This window comes from Stenella coeruleoalba (assembly GCF_951394435.1).
Source record: "Stenella coeruleoalba genome assembly, chromosome: 17".
NCBI lineage: Eukaryota > Metazoa > Chordata > Mammalia > Artiodactyla > Delphinidae > Stenella > Stenella coeruleoalba.
Genome location: NC_137163.1, coordinates 69,411,969 through 69,430,060, shown reverse-complemented (window position 1 = coordinate 69,430,060; position 18,092 = coordinate 69,411,969). Strand labels below are relative to the sequence as shown.

The following is an 18,092-nucleotide window of genomic DNA, read 5'->3' as shown; positions in this document are numbered from 1 at the left end:
GGGTTCTCAAGCCTATAATCCACCTCTGGGACTGGTGAAAGCTCTTTCCTCATCTTCCCCTACACCCACCTCATTCAGTTTCTGGTTCTCCCACCCAACACGATAGTTGGGTGAAAGATCTTAAAAATAGTTCAACTCTACATTTTACAGCTGAGGCTCAAAAAGTTAAATAACTGGTGTAATGTTTTCTCTTCTGTGATTCTGACTAGTCTAGGGCCTCACTCTTAGAGAATGGACCCTTGAGAATGTGGGGGGCGGGACTTAGCCTTCCAATGCAAGGGGTGTGGGTTCCATCCCCGGTCAGGGAGCTAAAATCCCACGTATCCCTCCTGGCTAAAAAGCAAAACATAAAACAGAAGCAATATTGTAACAAATGCAATTAAAAGACTAAAACTGGTCCATATCAAAGTTTAAAAAAAAAGAAAACGTGGGTGTTAGGGGCACCGACTCCCTCTCATCCCCAGTCGAAAATCCACACGTTGCCATCTCTGCCTCAACAACAAATGAATTGGTAAATGACTCACCCAGGGGTGGGCAGGAAGCTGAAACAGTGTGGAGAGGGTCAGGACTCAACCCTTAGTTTCTTTGATTCCATGTCCTGTGATCTCTGGTCAAACACTCACTTCTCCCCATATGTACCTTAAAGATCTGTAAAATGAAAATACAGGTACTATATTATTTATTGAAACACGTCCACATGTAAGTGGACCCATGCAGTTCAAACCTGTGTTGTTCAAGGGTCAACTGTGTACGTAATGAGTGTGGCAAAGAGCGCTGGACTTGGAGCTAAAACACGACCCACGTATGTGATCCTGGCCAAGTCACACCTCTTTTTAAAATGAGACTAATGCTCAGTCCAGAAAACTAGGATTAAATAATGATTCTGAACACGTTCTGTACATGGCAGCTTGCTAAGTAAGTTACTACATTATTTTACACAAGGTCACTGTAGTGCCCAGTAGACGGATTTCTCCAGTGTTCTTGGCACCTGGAAAAGGTGTCATTCTGTGCACAGGCCTGGGTGGAGCAGTAGGTCTTAGTCTTCAGTTCTGGTTGTCCTCCCAGTCGTAGGCCCTTCTGCAGAAGAATACTGTCCTCATTTTTTCTTTCTTTAAATTTTTTGACCACATTGCATGGCATGTGGGATCTTAGTTCCCCGACCAGGGATCGAAACAACAACCCTTGCATTGGAAGCCCAGAGTCTTAACCACTGGACCGCCAGGGAAGTCCGCTGTCCTCTTGCTGTATTAAGAGTTCCTATGAGTCTGTGCCTCAGTGGTGAAGGAAGAAAACATGAGGTAACAACTACTGGAAACAAACCATCCTCTGGTAACTTCTCCAAAAAACACAAGTTTTCTGTGTAGGTTAGATCTGGCAGATACAAGTTTAAACTTTCAGGCGTTAGCCCAGTAGCACCCGCTCTGGGATTGCCAGGCAGAAGGAGGCACTCGGTTTTACAACAGTATCACTGTTCTGCCTGTTACTGTCACAGTCTTTCCCATGAGCCTTTAGCCATTCCCGAGTCCTCTTCCCCCTTCTCATCCTAGACTCAGCATTCTTCTGAGCTACCCCACTGACCCTTTTTCTTAAAATTCTTATTACTTTTTCCTTGTAAACCTTGTAAGCAGGCTAGTTCTTGGTTCGTACTAGTGTGATCACTTGAGAACAGATAGGACAATAAAATAAAATAATAAAAATAGCATACCCATGGAAGGATCCAGAAATCTTGGATGTTTCCCCGAAAGCTGTTGTCGTTAGTCCACTTGGTAGGGGCTGGAAAACTTAATGTTCCTCTAGCTGGAGCTTCTCAAACTTCTCTCCCCTGGAAGATTCTCCAGCCTCTTCTAAAGGTCAGAGAGCTCCTTCTCTAAGCTGAGAGAATAACACGAGTGTAATTTAGACATTACCAGGAAGCTAAAGAAGATGATCCAAATAGCACCTCCCATTCCATCCCAAACTGCTGTGGCCGCTACAGGGCAGTCCTGTCCCTCCTAACCACTGTCTTCCCAGCTGGAAAAGCCGTAATTTGGGGAGAAAGACACTCTTCACAACAGGATTTTTACCAGAGTTGTGAACAGCTTTCTGTTCACATGGCCTAGGAGCCGTCCCTCTTCACTGGCCAGTCATGCTTGCTATCAGAGGATGAAAAAGGGTGAGAAGCAGGTGTGATCGGTGACGGTGGAGAGCACGTGACACTCTGCACGATGATCTCTCTGACGCAGCTCCGGAGCAGACTGCCTTCTGCAAGGGGAGCACCAGCCAATGCAGAGACACGTGTGACTCAGGACGCAGCCCTGACGAGCTGGTCCAAGTCCTCCCTTGGGAATCTGAATAGGAAACCTTGAGCGAGGGGCACAGTTGGTACCTGGAGCTCAAATAAGCACGCCATGAGGTACACGTGTACCCACGATACCCACGAGCAGTTTATACAAAACAGATGACGAGGACACGAACAAGGACACTGGGACTGAACCGTGTGTCAGGACGTTATTTTACCTTCACGAGGCAGACATGTTATAGGTTAGGGAGCCACGCAGAAGATGAGGTGACGCGCTAATACATGACCAAAGACCTTAACACAGTCGATCTAGCCATAAAGACAACACTTTAAAAACTTTACTGCCTTTCTAAGCAGACACTCCAAGGTAGAGAAGAGAAAGGAAGAGGAGAAGTGTGGGAAGAAGCAGACGCAGCAAGAAGCTACATCTCAGAGTGCTCAGACCCCCAGGTTCTGCTTCTGCAGCCTTCATGGGGTTTGTCTCATTATCGTGAACATGAATCCTCAAGATAAAGCTCCAGTTACCCTGCAGTGATCTGAGTGAGACTCTGTTCCCTACAATGGAAAAGTTAACCCCTATCTTGTGAGGATTCTTAGATGGAAATTCAGAAACTTTCCTGCAAATGTTCAACTAGGAACTTTAAACACATCCCTTTATGATACTTTCTTCAAAAGATAAAGCACCGGGCTTCCCTGGTGGCACAGTGGTTGAGAGTCTGCCTGCCGATGCAGGGGACACGGGTTCGTGCCCTGGTCCAGGAAGATCCCACATGCCACGGAGGGGCTGGGCCCGTGAGCCATGGCCGCTGAGCCTGCGCGTCCGGAGCCTGTGCTCCGCAATGGGAGAGGCCACAACAGTTAGAGGCCCACGTACCGCAAAAAAAAAAAAAGACAAAGCACCTTGGGATACCATGCAGCCTCCCGATTCTTTATAGGATGCGGCTCAACAGTAAAGAAACACTTCAAATTTATGCTCAAAAATCTCAAACAATGCATAGCTTAAACATAAATGTAATATAAGATGAACTTTCTTAACAAGACTATTGATGGGACCAGTGGAAAGCTGCAATAAACCAATAGGTCACTGTGCTTCAGTTTTAAAATACAGCTAAAAAGAATCTAATACTAAAAATGGGGGTGTTTCTCTTTCCCTGACCATTCTACCAGACTTCAGGATAGGTTCAGGATGACTTAGCATAGCTGTAAAAGTAAAAAAAAAAATGTTACTGTGATTGATAAAATTTATTAGTATTTTACGAGAAGTATCACAGTGAACATCTAAGACTTACATTTTAGAATCAAACTTGAAAGCTAAATGATTTTACCAGTCACGGATGTTAGTAAGATTCAATAATGACTGGAAATGGTGTCATTTTCATCATTAACCCAACAAAATCATTCATTCTCGACAATACCCCAACACTTTACACTCATTTTGTGCAATACAGAAACCTCCCATGTTACATAACAGATGCTTTCCACACATCATCTTGTCACCCAAACATTTTGAGAACAGAGACCCTGTCTCGGTATTTAGTTTTAATACCTTTATTACATCCAGTGCAGTTCTGCACACAACAGGAACTCGGATACTGTGACCACGTGACTTCGCCATCGACAGACTAGTTTCCACATAATTGCTCATGATGGTAGACTGATAGCTAAAAAGGAAACAATTCCAAGTTAATTTTTTCAACATTTACTGACGGCACAGTTCACGCTAGCCCTATGCTAAGCACAAGAGAAAAAAAGGTGGAGGAGATGGCTGTGCACTCCTGGCAGTCCCCCGCAAGTAGCGGTCACTTCCCCTGGAGACAGTGGACAACTGGGGGCCTTCCAGAGGACACAGGTTGTCTGCAAATCCTCAGCAAACAAGGAATGGCTCAGGCTAAGTCTTGCACATATCTGGATAACTCTGTGTTTCAGATACATGCTGCTAGTATGGTGATTAATGTCACATTTATTTAAAAACATTCCTGAATGCAGATTAGCTGTCAGTCATTGTCCCAAGCGGGAGATACTGATTGGGAGGAGATTTAAACAAAATATTTATACATTAAAAAAAGTACACATGGGGCTTCCCTGGTGGCACAGTGGTTGAGAGTCCGCCTGCCGATGCAGGGGACACGGGTTCGTGCCCGGGTCCGGGAAGATCCCACATGCCGCGGAGCGGCTGGGCCCGTGAGCCATGGCCTCTGAGCCTGCGCGTCCGGATCCTGTGATCCGCAATGGGAGAGGCCACAACAGTGAGAGGCCCACGTACCGCAAAAAAAAAAAAAAAAAAAAAAAAGTACACATGAAAACACTGTAAACCTCCAATGTGAAAATTTTAAAGTTTTAAGAAAATCGAAAGCTTTAAGAGTCAAGAAAGATTTTTGGAAAGAAAGGCTGTTACAGGAATCTTCAAAGAATTATTTGCACCTCTAACCTGTACCTAAGGTACAAACACATTGCCCAGGTTGGACAAAGGACATAAAATACTCACTTCTTTTATGTAAAGAGGATCATTATAAACCATCACACTTACTGAGTGCAGATACTGACCAGGAACCAGATTGTTTTTGTTACGCTAAGGCTTACCACAATTTTCTCTCCGAGGACCTTCAGCCTAGAGCAGAGGAGCTGCCCCCCCATGACTAAGGGCCGGCCCAGAGCCCCAAAGGGCTGCTGCAACGCTCAACAGTTCTTTGAAGTCTCCTGTTTTATCTTAAAAATTTGTGAATTTTGCATTCTCTTCTATAATACTGAATTACTCATTTAAACTGTGACCTTCTAAATTACTGTACTGTTTCCTCAGATTTTTCTAGAAAACCGATGTTCAAAGAATATAGGTCCTGTTGAAGAAGCAGGGCTTTAGCCGGTAATACCACATATATGTAACAAAACATACCTTTGCAGTGGGTTTATTTTATGTGTAGGCAGGAGATGGGAGCAACGCTCAGGTGTCTCCCCCTGAAGAATGGCAATAAGAAGACAATCCTCTGAATATCCAACAGTGAGAAACATGTAACAGGTCAGAGAAGAAGAAAGCAATCATACACTGGCAGATGGAGCCCAGGCAGGCTCAACTGATGCAAGGCTGAAGGTCTGTCTGCTGGATGTGCCAATCACGCAGGCGTGGAGAAGCAGCTCCTGGCGGAGAATCTGTAGCCTCGTTCAGGGGAGCCGTGGTCCACAAACGAGTAGCAGCAGGTACGTCCCTGCAGGATGCGTGAGGTGACTTGCTTCCCTTGCTCAGAATCCATGCTCAAGCAACCGGCTGATCGTCGTCTGGCTTCCCGAGAACGTCTGCCTAAAGGGAGAGAACGACTGATAGTTATATTTCTCACTGTAAATTGAACTATTAACGCTTTAAAAAACCATCAGTTTCTGTGAAATTGGTTAATGTGAGTTTGCTATGAGATACAGTTCTACTTTCCATGTGCTGACATGCTAGGTGTGTGAGCTGGCAAGTTTCCTTATCAGACACTGGATGCGTCAGATGTGCCAAGATGATACTCCTCGTATAAGTGGCCAACTGACCTTCCCCACATAGCCCTCGGACTTCTGCACCCAGCTGTCCAGTGTGGTGGCCACGAGCCACATGTGGAGACCGGGCACCTGAAACATGGCTGGTCCGAACCGAGACGTGCTGTAAGCATAAAATACACGCCAGATTTCAAAGACTCTGTAACAGAAAAGAGAATGTACAACATCGCAATAGTTTTTTATAATGACTACATATTGAAATGATAAAATACTGTGGATGTGTTGGAATAAATATTATTAAAATTCCAGCTGTTTCTTTATCCTTTTTTTTAAACGTGACTCCTCGGAAATTGACAATCACTGACTCAGCTCACACTGTATTTCTATCCGACATCACTCTTCTATGCCAATAATGACTATGTTTGAGTTCAAAGTTTACACGTATCCCTTCTAATGAAATGGACTCGAGAGGATCCAGGAGAGGCCCAGTGGTACCTTTCTTACGCTGATACCGAAAGTAGTATTAAGTGGCCATTTTATTACTTGACTTTTAAAAGGCCAATACGAGTAGTATTTTAGTACCTGCAAGGCCTGAGCTTCCCGCCGTGGGAACAAAGGGCTGTGGAGTCACGAGGCTGGGCTCAGAGCCGACTGCTCCCGGCTGTCAGGACTCTGTCCACTACGTCCCGGCCTCAGCGTGCTCACCCGTGGGGTGCAGGCAGCACACGAGCCCGCAGGACTCCGCCTGCGCCCAGCTCTGCCTGAACAGATGTGTGGCGAGCGAATGCCGGAGCCGACAAGCGAATTCTTTGCTTCCCTAGTAATTTAGTGTCGTGGTTTCCAACGGACTGACTTACAGGTAAATATCAAAGATGAAAATGTGAAAAGATAGGTTTTTATTCGTCAAAAGTTAACAGCAACAGGCACGTATTAAAATGAGTATGGCAAAGCCTTTTACAAATGGCTTTACACTCAAGCTTCCTCCCAAGAGAATGACTGTTGCAACAAACTTGTAAACATAATTAATAAACAGTCCTTTACAGTAACAAGGGAAATACAATTGAACTAAAAGAAAGCACCGGTTTCTCTTAAAACTAGATTACAGTTGTGCTTACTACACATAAAACATTTTAAAACAAATTACAAAAGTGGAATGTTGTAAGTTTAAAATTAGTCCTTAGATTTTGTCCTAGAAAACATCTGTTCACATCAAAAGGCCCATCAAAGGGTAACGTTTCATCAAAGGGGGAGGGACAAGAAAACAATGCACTTTTTTCAAATCAAAACAAGAAGTTTGGTCACTTAGCTTTGTGCATAGTTTAAGGCATCTGGAGCGATCTGTTACGGCTGACCTCCCTTCCCCTCCCCACGTGTGGCTGCCCATTATGTCACATTCTAAAATAATAAATAAAAGCTGACGTTCCCAATCCTTCCCACGTGGATAAATAGAACACATGCACAGTCACACATGCACGAGCGTGCCCCACACACACATCCGCACACACACAACATACCTCTCACTCCCTGCAGCGAGAGGGACTTTAGTACCCTTGCTCTGAAGGACACACTTGCCCATCCCACTTTATTTCAGATTGGCAATACCCTGAGCTGATTATGGTGTTTTAAAACATTCCACCCTTTTCTTGCATGTGCAGGTCAAGTGTACATTAGTGAAAACAACATGCAATGTCTTCACTGCGGAATCATAATACAGCTAGGACACTGGGGTTCTGCCCCTCCCGCCCCAAATTAAAAACTAAGAGTTAAAAAAAATTGCATTGCCCAACAGCACTGGAGTGAAAGCTCGGCGGCACTCTAGGATAAATGCTCAGTTTCCAGTGCAGAAAGTAAAAGGATAGCGAATGGGAGGCTTTGGTGGCATCCAAAGGAGAAGAAAGGCAAACCGGGGGAAAGGGCTGCAGTTTAGGTTTGATCTTTAAAATTCTTAGTGGTTCCTTCACAATCGTGCTCCAAGGCGGATTGAGAACCAATATTTCAGAGTTGGTCTGTAAACATTGAGTCTGGCCAGAGGCGCAGAGGCTGGGCACTTCACATTTCCATTTTCTCCGAGAGAACTTAGTGGAAGGTACAGATACACACTGTTGCATCAGACGGGTTAAATTCCAAAGATTTCTGCTGAAGGCTTCGGTTCAAGTTTCATGATGCTTCGAGAAGCACGAGGGCCACCGCAAAACTTCCTGCAAAACTTTGTTATTCCCTTCGGTTCGCTCCCACTGGGCTTTGCATATTCAAGGTTTCACACGAAAGCCAAATGCATATTGCTGTGTTCGGGTCTTGTAATTAAAAAGTGGGTTCAAATGATCCAACAGAGGAAATCTTGGAAATAAATAATGCTGGCGTCATTCACTTCCCTCAGCAGCCGAGAGTAAAGTTCTCTCACCTCAAGACCCCATTCACATTTCTAACGAGCTCCAGAGGCAGTCTGCCCACTGACTTGGGGGACGGTTTAGGATAACCGGTTCTCCTGAGGTAATAACTGTGAGTTCAGCTCCTCAAATGCAGCGTCAGCGTCCTCGCTGCTGGACTGTTCTCGCTGCAGTCCCTTCCAGCTGGCTTTGTTCAGCCCCACGTGTCCGAGCATTGTCTGGGACAGCCTGGTGTTGGAGAACCGGGCCCATTCTGTGAACAGAGGCTCCACGAGATACGTCATAAAACCTGAGACAGCAAGAGAAAAGGTATTAGTGGATGTTCTGAAACTTTACAACGTCGAGGTAGTGTTTACTCTCTTAAGTCCTATTCCAATATTACCTCTTATTTTTCAAAAGATGTGTGTGCAGATTTACATATCTTCTCTGAAGAATCTATTTAGGCAACTTACTGAAACCTGAAGTAAAGGTGAACTGACAAACACAGCCCATCTCTTCTGACGACTCCTCTCAGCTGCACCAACCATATCCTTCTATTTCAGCAAACCTGCGGCGGCCCTCTCAACCCTGAGGAGCAGGGCACAGTGTGCCCAAGGCTAAGGGGGTCCCCCCGGGGCTGTGGGTGACGAGGCCGGACTGAGGCGCGGCTGCCCTACCGTCCGGGCTGGTAATCGTCACACCTGGTCATGAGCACAGTGGGCCCGCTATGAATCTCAGGATTTATAAAGCCAAAATGCATGCCACAAAGTGTGAGTCTAAAACGAACAGAGGAGATTAGTTTAGACAATTAGGAAAGTGAACATTGAAAGTGTACCAGGGGGCCTACTTTACAGACACTTCCTACAATCGATCTCCCTTAATTCAGTCAGAAAAGGAGAAGGAGTGGTCTCGGGCCTGTCTGCATCTCTGGGTTACACAGCACTCGAGCTCACATTACAGCTGACTTAAAACTACATAGTGTCTTACACAGGGTGAAAGAAGCCTCACCTTAACAATCAGATCACATCTATTAGGAGAAGCAAATAACATTGTCTTCCTAAACTTTTGATCAACGACAGGAAAATGTACATTCTAATTCTATCACTGTTTAACAGTTTTAAAATTTTCTTCATCTCTAACACCTTTTCTTTTCAGCAAAAGACCACATGGACCACAGACAACACAGGTTCCATTTAGCTAACAAAAAAAAATCTCACTGGAAATAAAGCACCCACTACTTTTAATTAGAAAAGTCATATACGGTCTGATGATTGAATTTTTTCAAGTGTACAGATTATGGTATCTGAAGTAGTAACGATATTGGAAATAAGGCTTTCTTCCATCTCTTTTTTTAAAAATTTATTTATTTTTGGCTGCGTTGGGTCTTCGTTGCTGCGTGCGGGCTTTCTCTAGTTGAGGTGAGCGGGGGCTACTCTTCGTTGCGGTGCACGGGCTTCTCATTGCAGTGGCTTCCCTTGTTGTGGAGCACGGGCTCTAGGTGCACGGGCTTCAGTAGTTATGGTACACGGGCTTCAGAAGTTGTGGCTCACGGGCCCAGCCACTCCGCGACATGTGGGATCTTCCCGGACCAGGGCTCCAGGGAAGTCCTCCATTTCTTTCTTTCATCTCTTCCATCCCCTCCACACATGTTAACTGAGAACCTTCTAGATGCCAGGCACTGCTCTGGGGTGGCCACGGATAAGCAGTGGACAAACAGACAAGATGTGCTCTCCACGAGTTACGTCTGGTGAGGAGAGAGAGGACACGGGAAAACGGCATCACTGCAGTCAGAGCTTCTGGCAGCCAAGCCACCCCCTCAGCCCCGGGTCAGGCTGAGCCAGCCGCCAGAGCCCTGTCTTTTCCAGGTGCCACCGTCAAGTCGTGAGCAGCCGGAGTGTTGCACCCAAATGCAGAACCTTATTACCGCAGGTTTCACGCAATCCATCTTCTTTGATTCTCCCACTGTCGCAACTGGTTGAGAGCTGCATCCTGCTTCTCACATCCAACAAATCAGCTCTCACTTCTGGCTCTATGGTACCTAGGATTCTTTTAGGTCTTAAGTACCTGATAACAATGCACGGGCCGGGCCGCAGACACAGCCAGGTGGCAGGACGCTACTCGTGAGCTGCTCATCCACCCGTGAACCCCCTTAACTGTCCCAGCCCATGCGCCTCTCTCTCTTCTCCTCAGATACCACAGGGCGCTGTGTCAATGCCTCACCCTCACCTGGCATGTGACAGGACCTGGTGTTCCTACCAAAGAAGAAAACCGTGTTGATTAAACACGGCTTCTACCTGCTGACCACATGCTGGCTCCGAGTAACTGCTGCTGAGCACGGAGTTCATTCTAATCGTCCCCTGACCTACCCTAGGAAGAGGACCTCTGCAAGCCCCGTTTTACCTAGGATTTGATGTCAGAAAGACCAACACCTGTTCTCTGTATAAACTGGGCAAACTATGTGGAAAAGAACACCAGCAGTGCCTGTGTCCTAGGGTGCCGTGAGGGGTCAGCCCACGTCAACTGTCACCGCCTTCAACCTTATCCCTGCCCCCCGGGGGACCGGGTCCACAACTGCCCAACGCTGACAAGGTCAGAAACGACAAGAACGGCTTAAGGGATCTAGCTTCTTGTCCCTTTTAAAAATTGCAGTTTTTTAAACCTCCTTTGCAACCTCTCTCATGAATCACGGGAGTAATGTGCTGAGGCACGAAGTAAGCTGGAGTGAGTGCACAAGCCAACCCCTGCTCTTCGACTCGGCCCCCTCTGCCCATATTTCAGCTGCTCTTCCGCATCCCAAAGTTATGCCCTTGAGGACCAGGCCAGAGCAGACAGGCTTCTTGTCCCGTCATCCCCTCCCCTCCCACCTCCCTCTCCCGCGCTCCTGGCCAGTCCCAGCTCCCGGGGGACTCGGCGTCCCCGCGCTGTCCCCGCAGGCCTGGGCCTCACTCTCCCGCATCTCTACTGCTCCCTCTGCAGCCAGATCGTTACTACCCACGGCCTCCCCCTGAGCATCCTCTGCAACTGTTGTACAGTGTCAGAATTCTGTTTCTGAATTTCTGACCCTCCAGCACAGTCCGCTTTTCCGGGTATTAGCAACCACAGTATTGTGCTACCTTCCGAATTTCTAGAAACTCTCTCTCTCCGAAGTTTCTGGACACACTTCACTATTGTCAACCGAGTCCTGAGAGGTCCTGCTCAGTATTGGCCACCAAAATTACGCCCGTCCCTCCATATCCTTCTGAGTGACCCCCACTTGGCAATCCACCCACCGCACCCCAAACCTGGCCCATCTTCCCTCGGCTCGTCTACGAAAAGCTGCACGTTCTTGAATCACAGCCCCTTCATCGTGCTTTCTCTTACCGTCACAGTCCACTCAACAAGCAGTTCTCAAGTGAGCCTGCCCTGAGGGGCAGCGCTGGCCTTGGGGACACACACCCCTCCAAAGGCCAGGTCGGCACCTGGAGCTGTGACGACAGGCATCCAGCGCCTCAAGAGGGGTGATGGCTGCCTGGAGAAGAGTGAAAGGTGGCTTCTGGGGGTGACATCTGAGGTGGACCCTCAAGGAAGAGGAGGCTATGAGGCAGAAGGGGGGCCTGGCGAGGCACAGAGTGAAGGAGCACCAGGGATTTGGGGAGCCCCAGGGAGTCCCGAGTTGCTGTAGGTAAACGAGGGGGAAGGTGTTGGGGAGAAGACGGAAGAGACAATTGGAGGCCAGCTTGCAAGGGGCCTGTGTGAGGTGCTGAAGAGTTAGCTTCAACCAGCAGGCAGCGGTGAGAGAAAAGCCGGCAGTCGTGGAAGCCGGTCTTCCCACGACCGTCAGGCCCAGCGGTCCCAGAATGACGCCAGTGAGGCTCCCACATGGGAAAATGATGCATTCTTTCCAGTTCAGAACAGAAAGTTATTGCTACCTGCTCTGCTTTTGAGGAACTAAAATCAAATGAGAGTAATTTATAAGAGCCAAAAAAAGGGAAAAACCAGAATAAAATTTCTTAAATTATTTAAAAATTAGAAATAAGCATAATTTTAATACTGATATTTCAGATGTACCTCTCTTCTTGGCAAACTTAAAATCAGTGGCATTTTAAAAACCAGTTATATCTAAGTATGCATAGTTACCAATCTGGATGTTGGCAATAGATTCGGTCTGACGATCACAAAGTGGACTCACACCCAGATGATACTTTTTCTCTATGTCTCCTAGAAATGGAAAAAAGAAAAAAAGAATTCTTAATGCGGAATATACCTATTGGTTAAATATATAATGAAAGTCTTCATCTTACCTGTAAATTCCTTAGGAATAATGTAACACAATCCTCATGAGAGGATGCCTTCTAAATTAGCTCTTTTTTAAAATTTTTTTTTGGCGGTACGCGGGCCTCTCCCTGCTGTGGCCTCTCCCGTTGCGGAGCACAGGCTCCGGACGCACAGGCTCAGCGGCCATGGCTCACGGGCCCAGCCGCTCCGCGGCATGTGGGATCATTCCCGGACCGGGGCACGAACCCATGTCCCCTGCATCGGCAGGCGGACTCTCAACCACCGCACCACCAGGGAAGCCCTAAATTAGCTCTTTTTTAAACTTTAAGTTATTCATACATAGAAAAGGCTGCCAAGCCAACATCCTATTTTAAGTGGAGACGGTGGGAAACTTTTACTAGGTGTTATCCCAAGACTGTAACTCTGTCAGCATTTTAATTTAAAACTCAGATTTCTGAAAGGAAGGTGCATGGAACGAAGATCCTTGGTTCCTGGCTTTAAATCACAAAACATGTCTTACATGGTCATATGGCCACACCCTCCACACAAGACAAGGATGGAGCAAAGGCAGGAAAATCTTTCTGTACAGAAAACCTTCTAGCCGGCTCCACGTCTAATTCATAAATGCCTACACACACATCGGATCATTTCAAAAGAGAACTGCTGATTTTCAAAACAGATGCTCAATTTGTGCGTTATTGGTTATATGTACATCCACTATGAATCGTCACTAAAACTATCAGGCACCTTCTGCTAGACTCTGCAATTGTCTGAGTTATTTTATTCATATGATGCTAAAAAATGAACTGACTAGACTATCACTCAATACTGTAACTTGCCTTGATGGAAGAACTCCTCTGTTACTTTTTCACTCCACTGCTTGCTTAATTCCCAGGTCCGACATGGGTTACAAATATCTGCACATTTCAAAGCCATCTAGCAAAAGCAAAATATGAAAGTTGTCTTAAGAAGAAGGTAAAATTTCAATTTTACTAAGCTTAATATACGCTAATAGTGGGGAAAAGAACACCTCAGAAAAGAAAAAGAAAACGTTGCAACAGGAAATTTGTTATCCTTTATACTGATTTTACGATACTATTAGTTGTAACAATCATTTTTGCAGAAACACTGAAAGCCTACTAAGCAAATTATACACGCTTGGTAATTCCGGAGAGGCAGGCATAGGACTGCACTAACCAGAAAGCTACAAAGGAATCAGCCACTTCTCTCTCATTTTTTAGATATGAGAACTTATTAAAGTGAAATGCTTTCCCTCAGGATTTAACCACTCAGAAGACTACACGAGAATATTTCATTTTTATTCTAATAGTCATGTGATTTGCTCTAGAAATAGAATCTTTCCAAGCTCATTTTACCTGCAAAACCAAATGCCTATGCCTGATGTCTTCCAGATGTAAGTCGCCTTTGTCCAGATGGGCCCTAAACAAGGACAGGTACTCGTTCTGCCGGCTGATGTCCGTGGCCAGTATCAGAGCGCCTATCTGAGCCTCCATCTGTTGTCTGGAATTAGAGAAACATAAAGAGAAATACAAGTCTTTCAACTGAATAGCTACTTCTTGATTATTTTTTCCTTAAGTCTTAATACTCAGAAAGCTTTACAGGGCCCTAAGATAATTCTAACTGCCATTCAACTTTTAACCTACCAAAAAGATGGATTCAAAGAATGCATTTTAAAAACCTACTAAAATAATCAAAACTAAAACCAAGAGAGTTGGTAGGAAAATACCAATATGCAAACACTCCAAAAAGAATGCCTAAAGGTGGAATTATATGCCTAAGAAAGTCTATGTAAGATTGGCTGGGATGCAGTGAACAACTTTGGACTCTTTTTTGGTGCCTGAGATCTGAGAGGCAGGAGGAGGGTCAGATGGAGGAAGAACAGCCCATTCCCACTGACTTCTGCAAACTTTTGAAGATGTCTGACTAAAACCTGATGAAGTTCCACCAATTTAATAAAGTTTAGACTCAACTATGCTTTCAGGGCCGAATTCAAGAATTAATTATCCAAATTTCCTGGAAGGGAAAAGGTAACATGTTACTACAAATAACAAATACATTATATCATTTAAAAAACCGCCTCAAAAACAAATACCGTATGCTAATGCATGCGTATGGAATCTAAAAAAACTGTACTGATGAACCTAGTGGCAGGGCAGGAATAAAGACGCAGACATAGAGAACGGACTTCAGGACACAGCTGGGGAAAGGGAAGCTGGGACGAAGTGAGAGAGTGGCATGGACATATATACACTACCAAATGTAAAATAGGTAGCTAGTGGGAAGCAGCCGCATAGCACAGGGAGATCAGCTCGGTGCTTTGTGACCACCTAGAGGGGTGGGATAGGGAGGGTGGGAGGGAGGCTCAAGAGGGAGGGGATATGGGGACAGATGTATACATACACCTGATTCACTTTGTTATAAAACAGAAACTAACACACCATTGTAAAGCAATTATACTCCAATAAAGGTATTTAAGAAAAAACTGTTTCAAGTCAAATAAGAGAAATGTTAAAAAAATTCCTTCTGTTTCAATGGGCCATCACAAACATTATCTTTGTATAATGATCAGTAAAGAGCAGTCAATAGATTGAAAGGCTCTAAAGATGGTTTTTTGGAGACCCTAGTCCGCCATCTTCTTGGTCTGCCGACTTTCCGAATAAAGTCGTATTCCTTGCTTCAAAAAAATATAAAATAAAAAAATAAAAGGCTCACAGTATTGAACAGTAAATAAAACAAACCCTAAGCAAACATAAAAGAATGCTATTATGCAGTATTCCTTATTTTCAGTTTTTATTTGTATTAAAATATGAGAATTCAACAGGGTTAATCATCAAATGCAAAACACGATAGAAAGGGAATAATGAAGCAAACAATTTAATCTGCCTTAGTCAAGAAAAAGAGAACTTACACATACAAACACTGTGTGGTTTAAGCAGTTTTTATATTTGTACTGTGACAAGAAACAATTTTACTTACCAGAAGTACTGTCATAACTCCAAACGGTATCCATGAATACAGATTTAAAAAAATAAAAAGTCCAGCTTTTTTCTCACGGACATTACCAAAAACATTTTTGTGTTTTTATGAGGTTGTTTTAAATTGTGAAAGGGAGAAAGGAAAGAGCAATGACAGTAACTTAAATCTTGATACCCACATGTATTTTTACGCCTCACCTTTTTTCTAGAAGTAGGTGGTTTACATCCACTGACATGGTTTTCCTAAGTGCACCTTCTCTTGGGGAGGCATCGTTAAAAGCTTCAGTTTGTGGACCCATGACATGAGATTTTGTTGACCACCACCATCATTATCATATTGGGCTCATTTACATGAATGCTTTTTATTAGCCTTTCAAATGGCCTGCTCAACATCAAGTGATATTTTCTAAAAAATGTAGTATTTTCTGTTCTTTCAATTCATTATTTTATCCTATAACTCTAGCAGTGACTCTAGGACTATGCTGTTGAGGATACAAAGCATTCTTTTCACGTCTTATCGGTTTTGAAAACTTCCTGGAACAGATTTTAATGAATCTGTTTCTTATACAGATTGTTTACTTTCTATCCAATTTACCTTTACAGCTAGAACTTATGGTTTTATTCAAAAGAGCATAAAATGGAAATATGTAATACCATTTACATAAATGAGCAGTAAACCATGACTGAGCCACTGTGTATTTGGAGTGGATTTTATAGTATCTATGAGTGATCCTTCATAAAAATTCACTGAAAAAAATTACTACTGACTGTATTTCAGAACAGGTTTAAATTATTAAAATTTTGATGTAAATTTGTAAAATAAGATAATTTACCTGAAAATTGTGGAACACCTGAATATAACAACATAATTTTAAAAACTTTATACGGTTGTTTTTGCAACTTAATTTCTACAGTTCATAACTAATTAATTTTGTCTTAATCCAACCTACCTGCTTTCTAATGGCATATGTGAGAATAAACCGGATTCTCTCAATAAACCCACTGCAGATCTCCAGTGGTGATTTTCCAGTACTGAGGTATTCTACAAAAAGAAAAGGGCATCTCTGAGTAAATGGTAAGTCTTTTTCTGAACATAAAGAATTATTTGTAAGTAATATTAATCTGATTAAAATCTGAACGTTCATGGAGAATTTATTTACTCCTTTCACTTCTTTAAACATGACACATTTTCTAGAATGCAAGAATATTAAATTTTGAGGATAAAATTGCACTAACCTTGTATAAAGTTGCCAAGTAATGGTTAGTTTTAATAAGGAAAGGTTGATTAACACCTGGATGATCCAGATCATGAGTGGCAGCTGCAATTAAGCTCAGCAAGACGTCCCAAGGAGTTACAGAATTGGCAAGCTGGAGTGCGGCAAGGAATAACTGATTACAGACATATTTGAAACACGCGCTGCGCCATTACAGTAGCTGTTCTAAGTTAGCCTCGACTGAGTGTCGGCGGTCTCCTCCCGCCATGTTTCTCGGGCCGCTCATCCAGGCCACGGAGTGCCTGCCAGCGGCGGGTCTCCTCACGACCCTGGCGGCAGGCGTGGTATAATGGTGTCCCCGCCCACGTGGAGTGCGTGGATGCAGCTCATCCTCCACTGGAAACTAGCATCATTAAGATGACAGCTAAAGTACAAACCACCTTTTTGAGAAATAAAAGTTTTCAAACAACAAACAGAGATTTGAGTATTTCTGTTAATGTAGTCAGAGACGGCCTATGAGGTTTTAAGAACATTTTTATCATGGTGAGAACACTTAAGGTGAGATCTACCCTTTTAACAGATGTTTAAGCGTACAATACTGTAAACCTATGACTGAGCGTGTGTGTTTACCAATAAATCGGTTACTGGGTTTCAATCAAGGATCCAAATCCAAGGTTACTTCTGAGGTCCCAAATGTTGAAGGAAGCTACTGAGTAATCATGGAGCAGAAGTTTACGTCAAGTTGGTAGTGAAATCCTCTCCCCATGGATGGACAGTTCAGAACAGCATACACAGTGTATTCATCTCAGGAAAAGCCATCCTGTACACTAGCCATTGTAATTTTACTCTCAACAGTCATTTACTATTCTTGATAAAATAATCACAATAAATAAGCTTATTTACCTGACTGAAGTTTTCAACGACAAAAAACACTCACCTGGAGTGTGTCGCAAGCCCAGCTCCACCAGCGCCTCCCCAGCCCACCTCCGTTCTCCGCCTGCAGCCCAGCCCTCGCCCAGCCCCCGCCCACAAATGACTGGCTGCGTTCTTGCAGCACATTCCACATCCTGCCACACCAACACTGCCAGAGCGCAGCGTGCGCCCGTTTAGCTTTGCCCTGGGGCAGTGCTCTCTAAACGTGTAGGGTCCTGTGCCCTAACAGCAGAGAAGTATTCTGAGCATAGGCCACCCACATAGGTACACATACTTACAGATTACAACACAGAGCCAACCCATACTGCACGTGATAAAACACGGATGAAAACCGAAAAGTTTTAAAATATGAGATAAAAGTATTTTTGATTCAAATTCTAGTATATTCTTTCTATGCCAGAATGGATTTTTTTTCCATCCCCTGCGCCAAGTTCATCTTGGTCTGAAAAAAACCACTGTCGGAGGGCCTGAATCCACTAAAATAGTGTAAGCTGTTTGAGGGCAGAGAATGTAAATTATTTATTTTTGTATTACCTGTAAATGGTATATAGAGAAACTCAATGAATGGGTAGAAGATGGTGAA

The 18,092-nt window shown here is 44.3% G+C and overlaps 1 protein-coding gene across 11 annotated transcripts in view; it reads right to left on the bottom strand.

The window, feature by feature from the left end:
• The window catches only part of PDE7A (phosphodiesterase 7A), a 175,070-nt gene that overhangs the window by 1,161 nt on the left and 155,817 nt on the right, over positions 1–18,092 (bottom strand). For 6 of the 11 annotated variants that reach the window (XM_079901540.1, XM_079901545.1, XM_079901546.1 and 3 more), the window contains 6 exons: positions 16,599–16,730; positions 16,313–16,404; positions 13,743–13,887; positions 13,206–13,302; positions 12,229–12,309; positions 6,633–8,422 (listed from right to left, as the gene is read on the bottom strand). In XM_079901540.1, coding sequence (XP_079757666.1) covers positions 8,214–8,422; positions 12,229–12,309; positions 13,206–13,302; positions 13,743–13,887; positions 16,313–16,404; positions 16,599–16,730 — 756 coding nt within the window. In that variant the 3' untranslated portion in view covers positions 6,633–8,213. Of the gene's footprint in view, positions 1–524; positions 649–1,705; positions 1,873–2,567; positions 5,910–6,632; positions 8,423–12,228; positions 12,310–13,205; positions 13,303–13,742; positions 13,888–16,312; positions 16,405–16,598; positions 16,731–18,092 lie in introns of those variants that run through there. The other 5 variants (XR_013824516.1, XR_013824515.1, XR_013824517.1 and 2 more) reach the window with 5 other exon arrangements.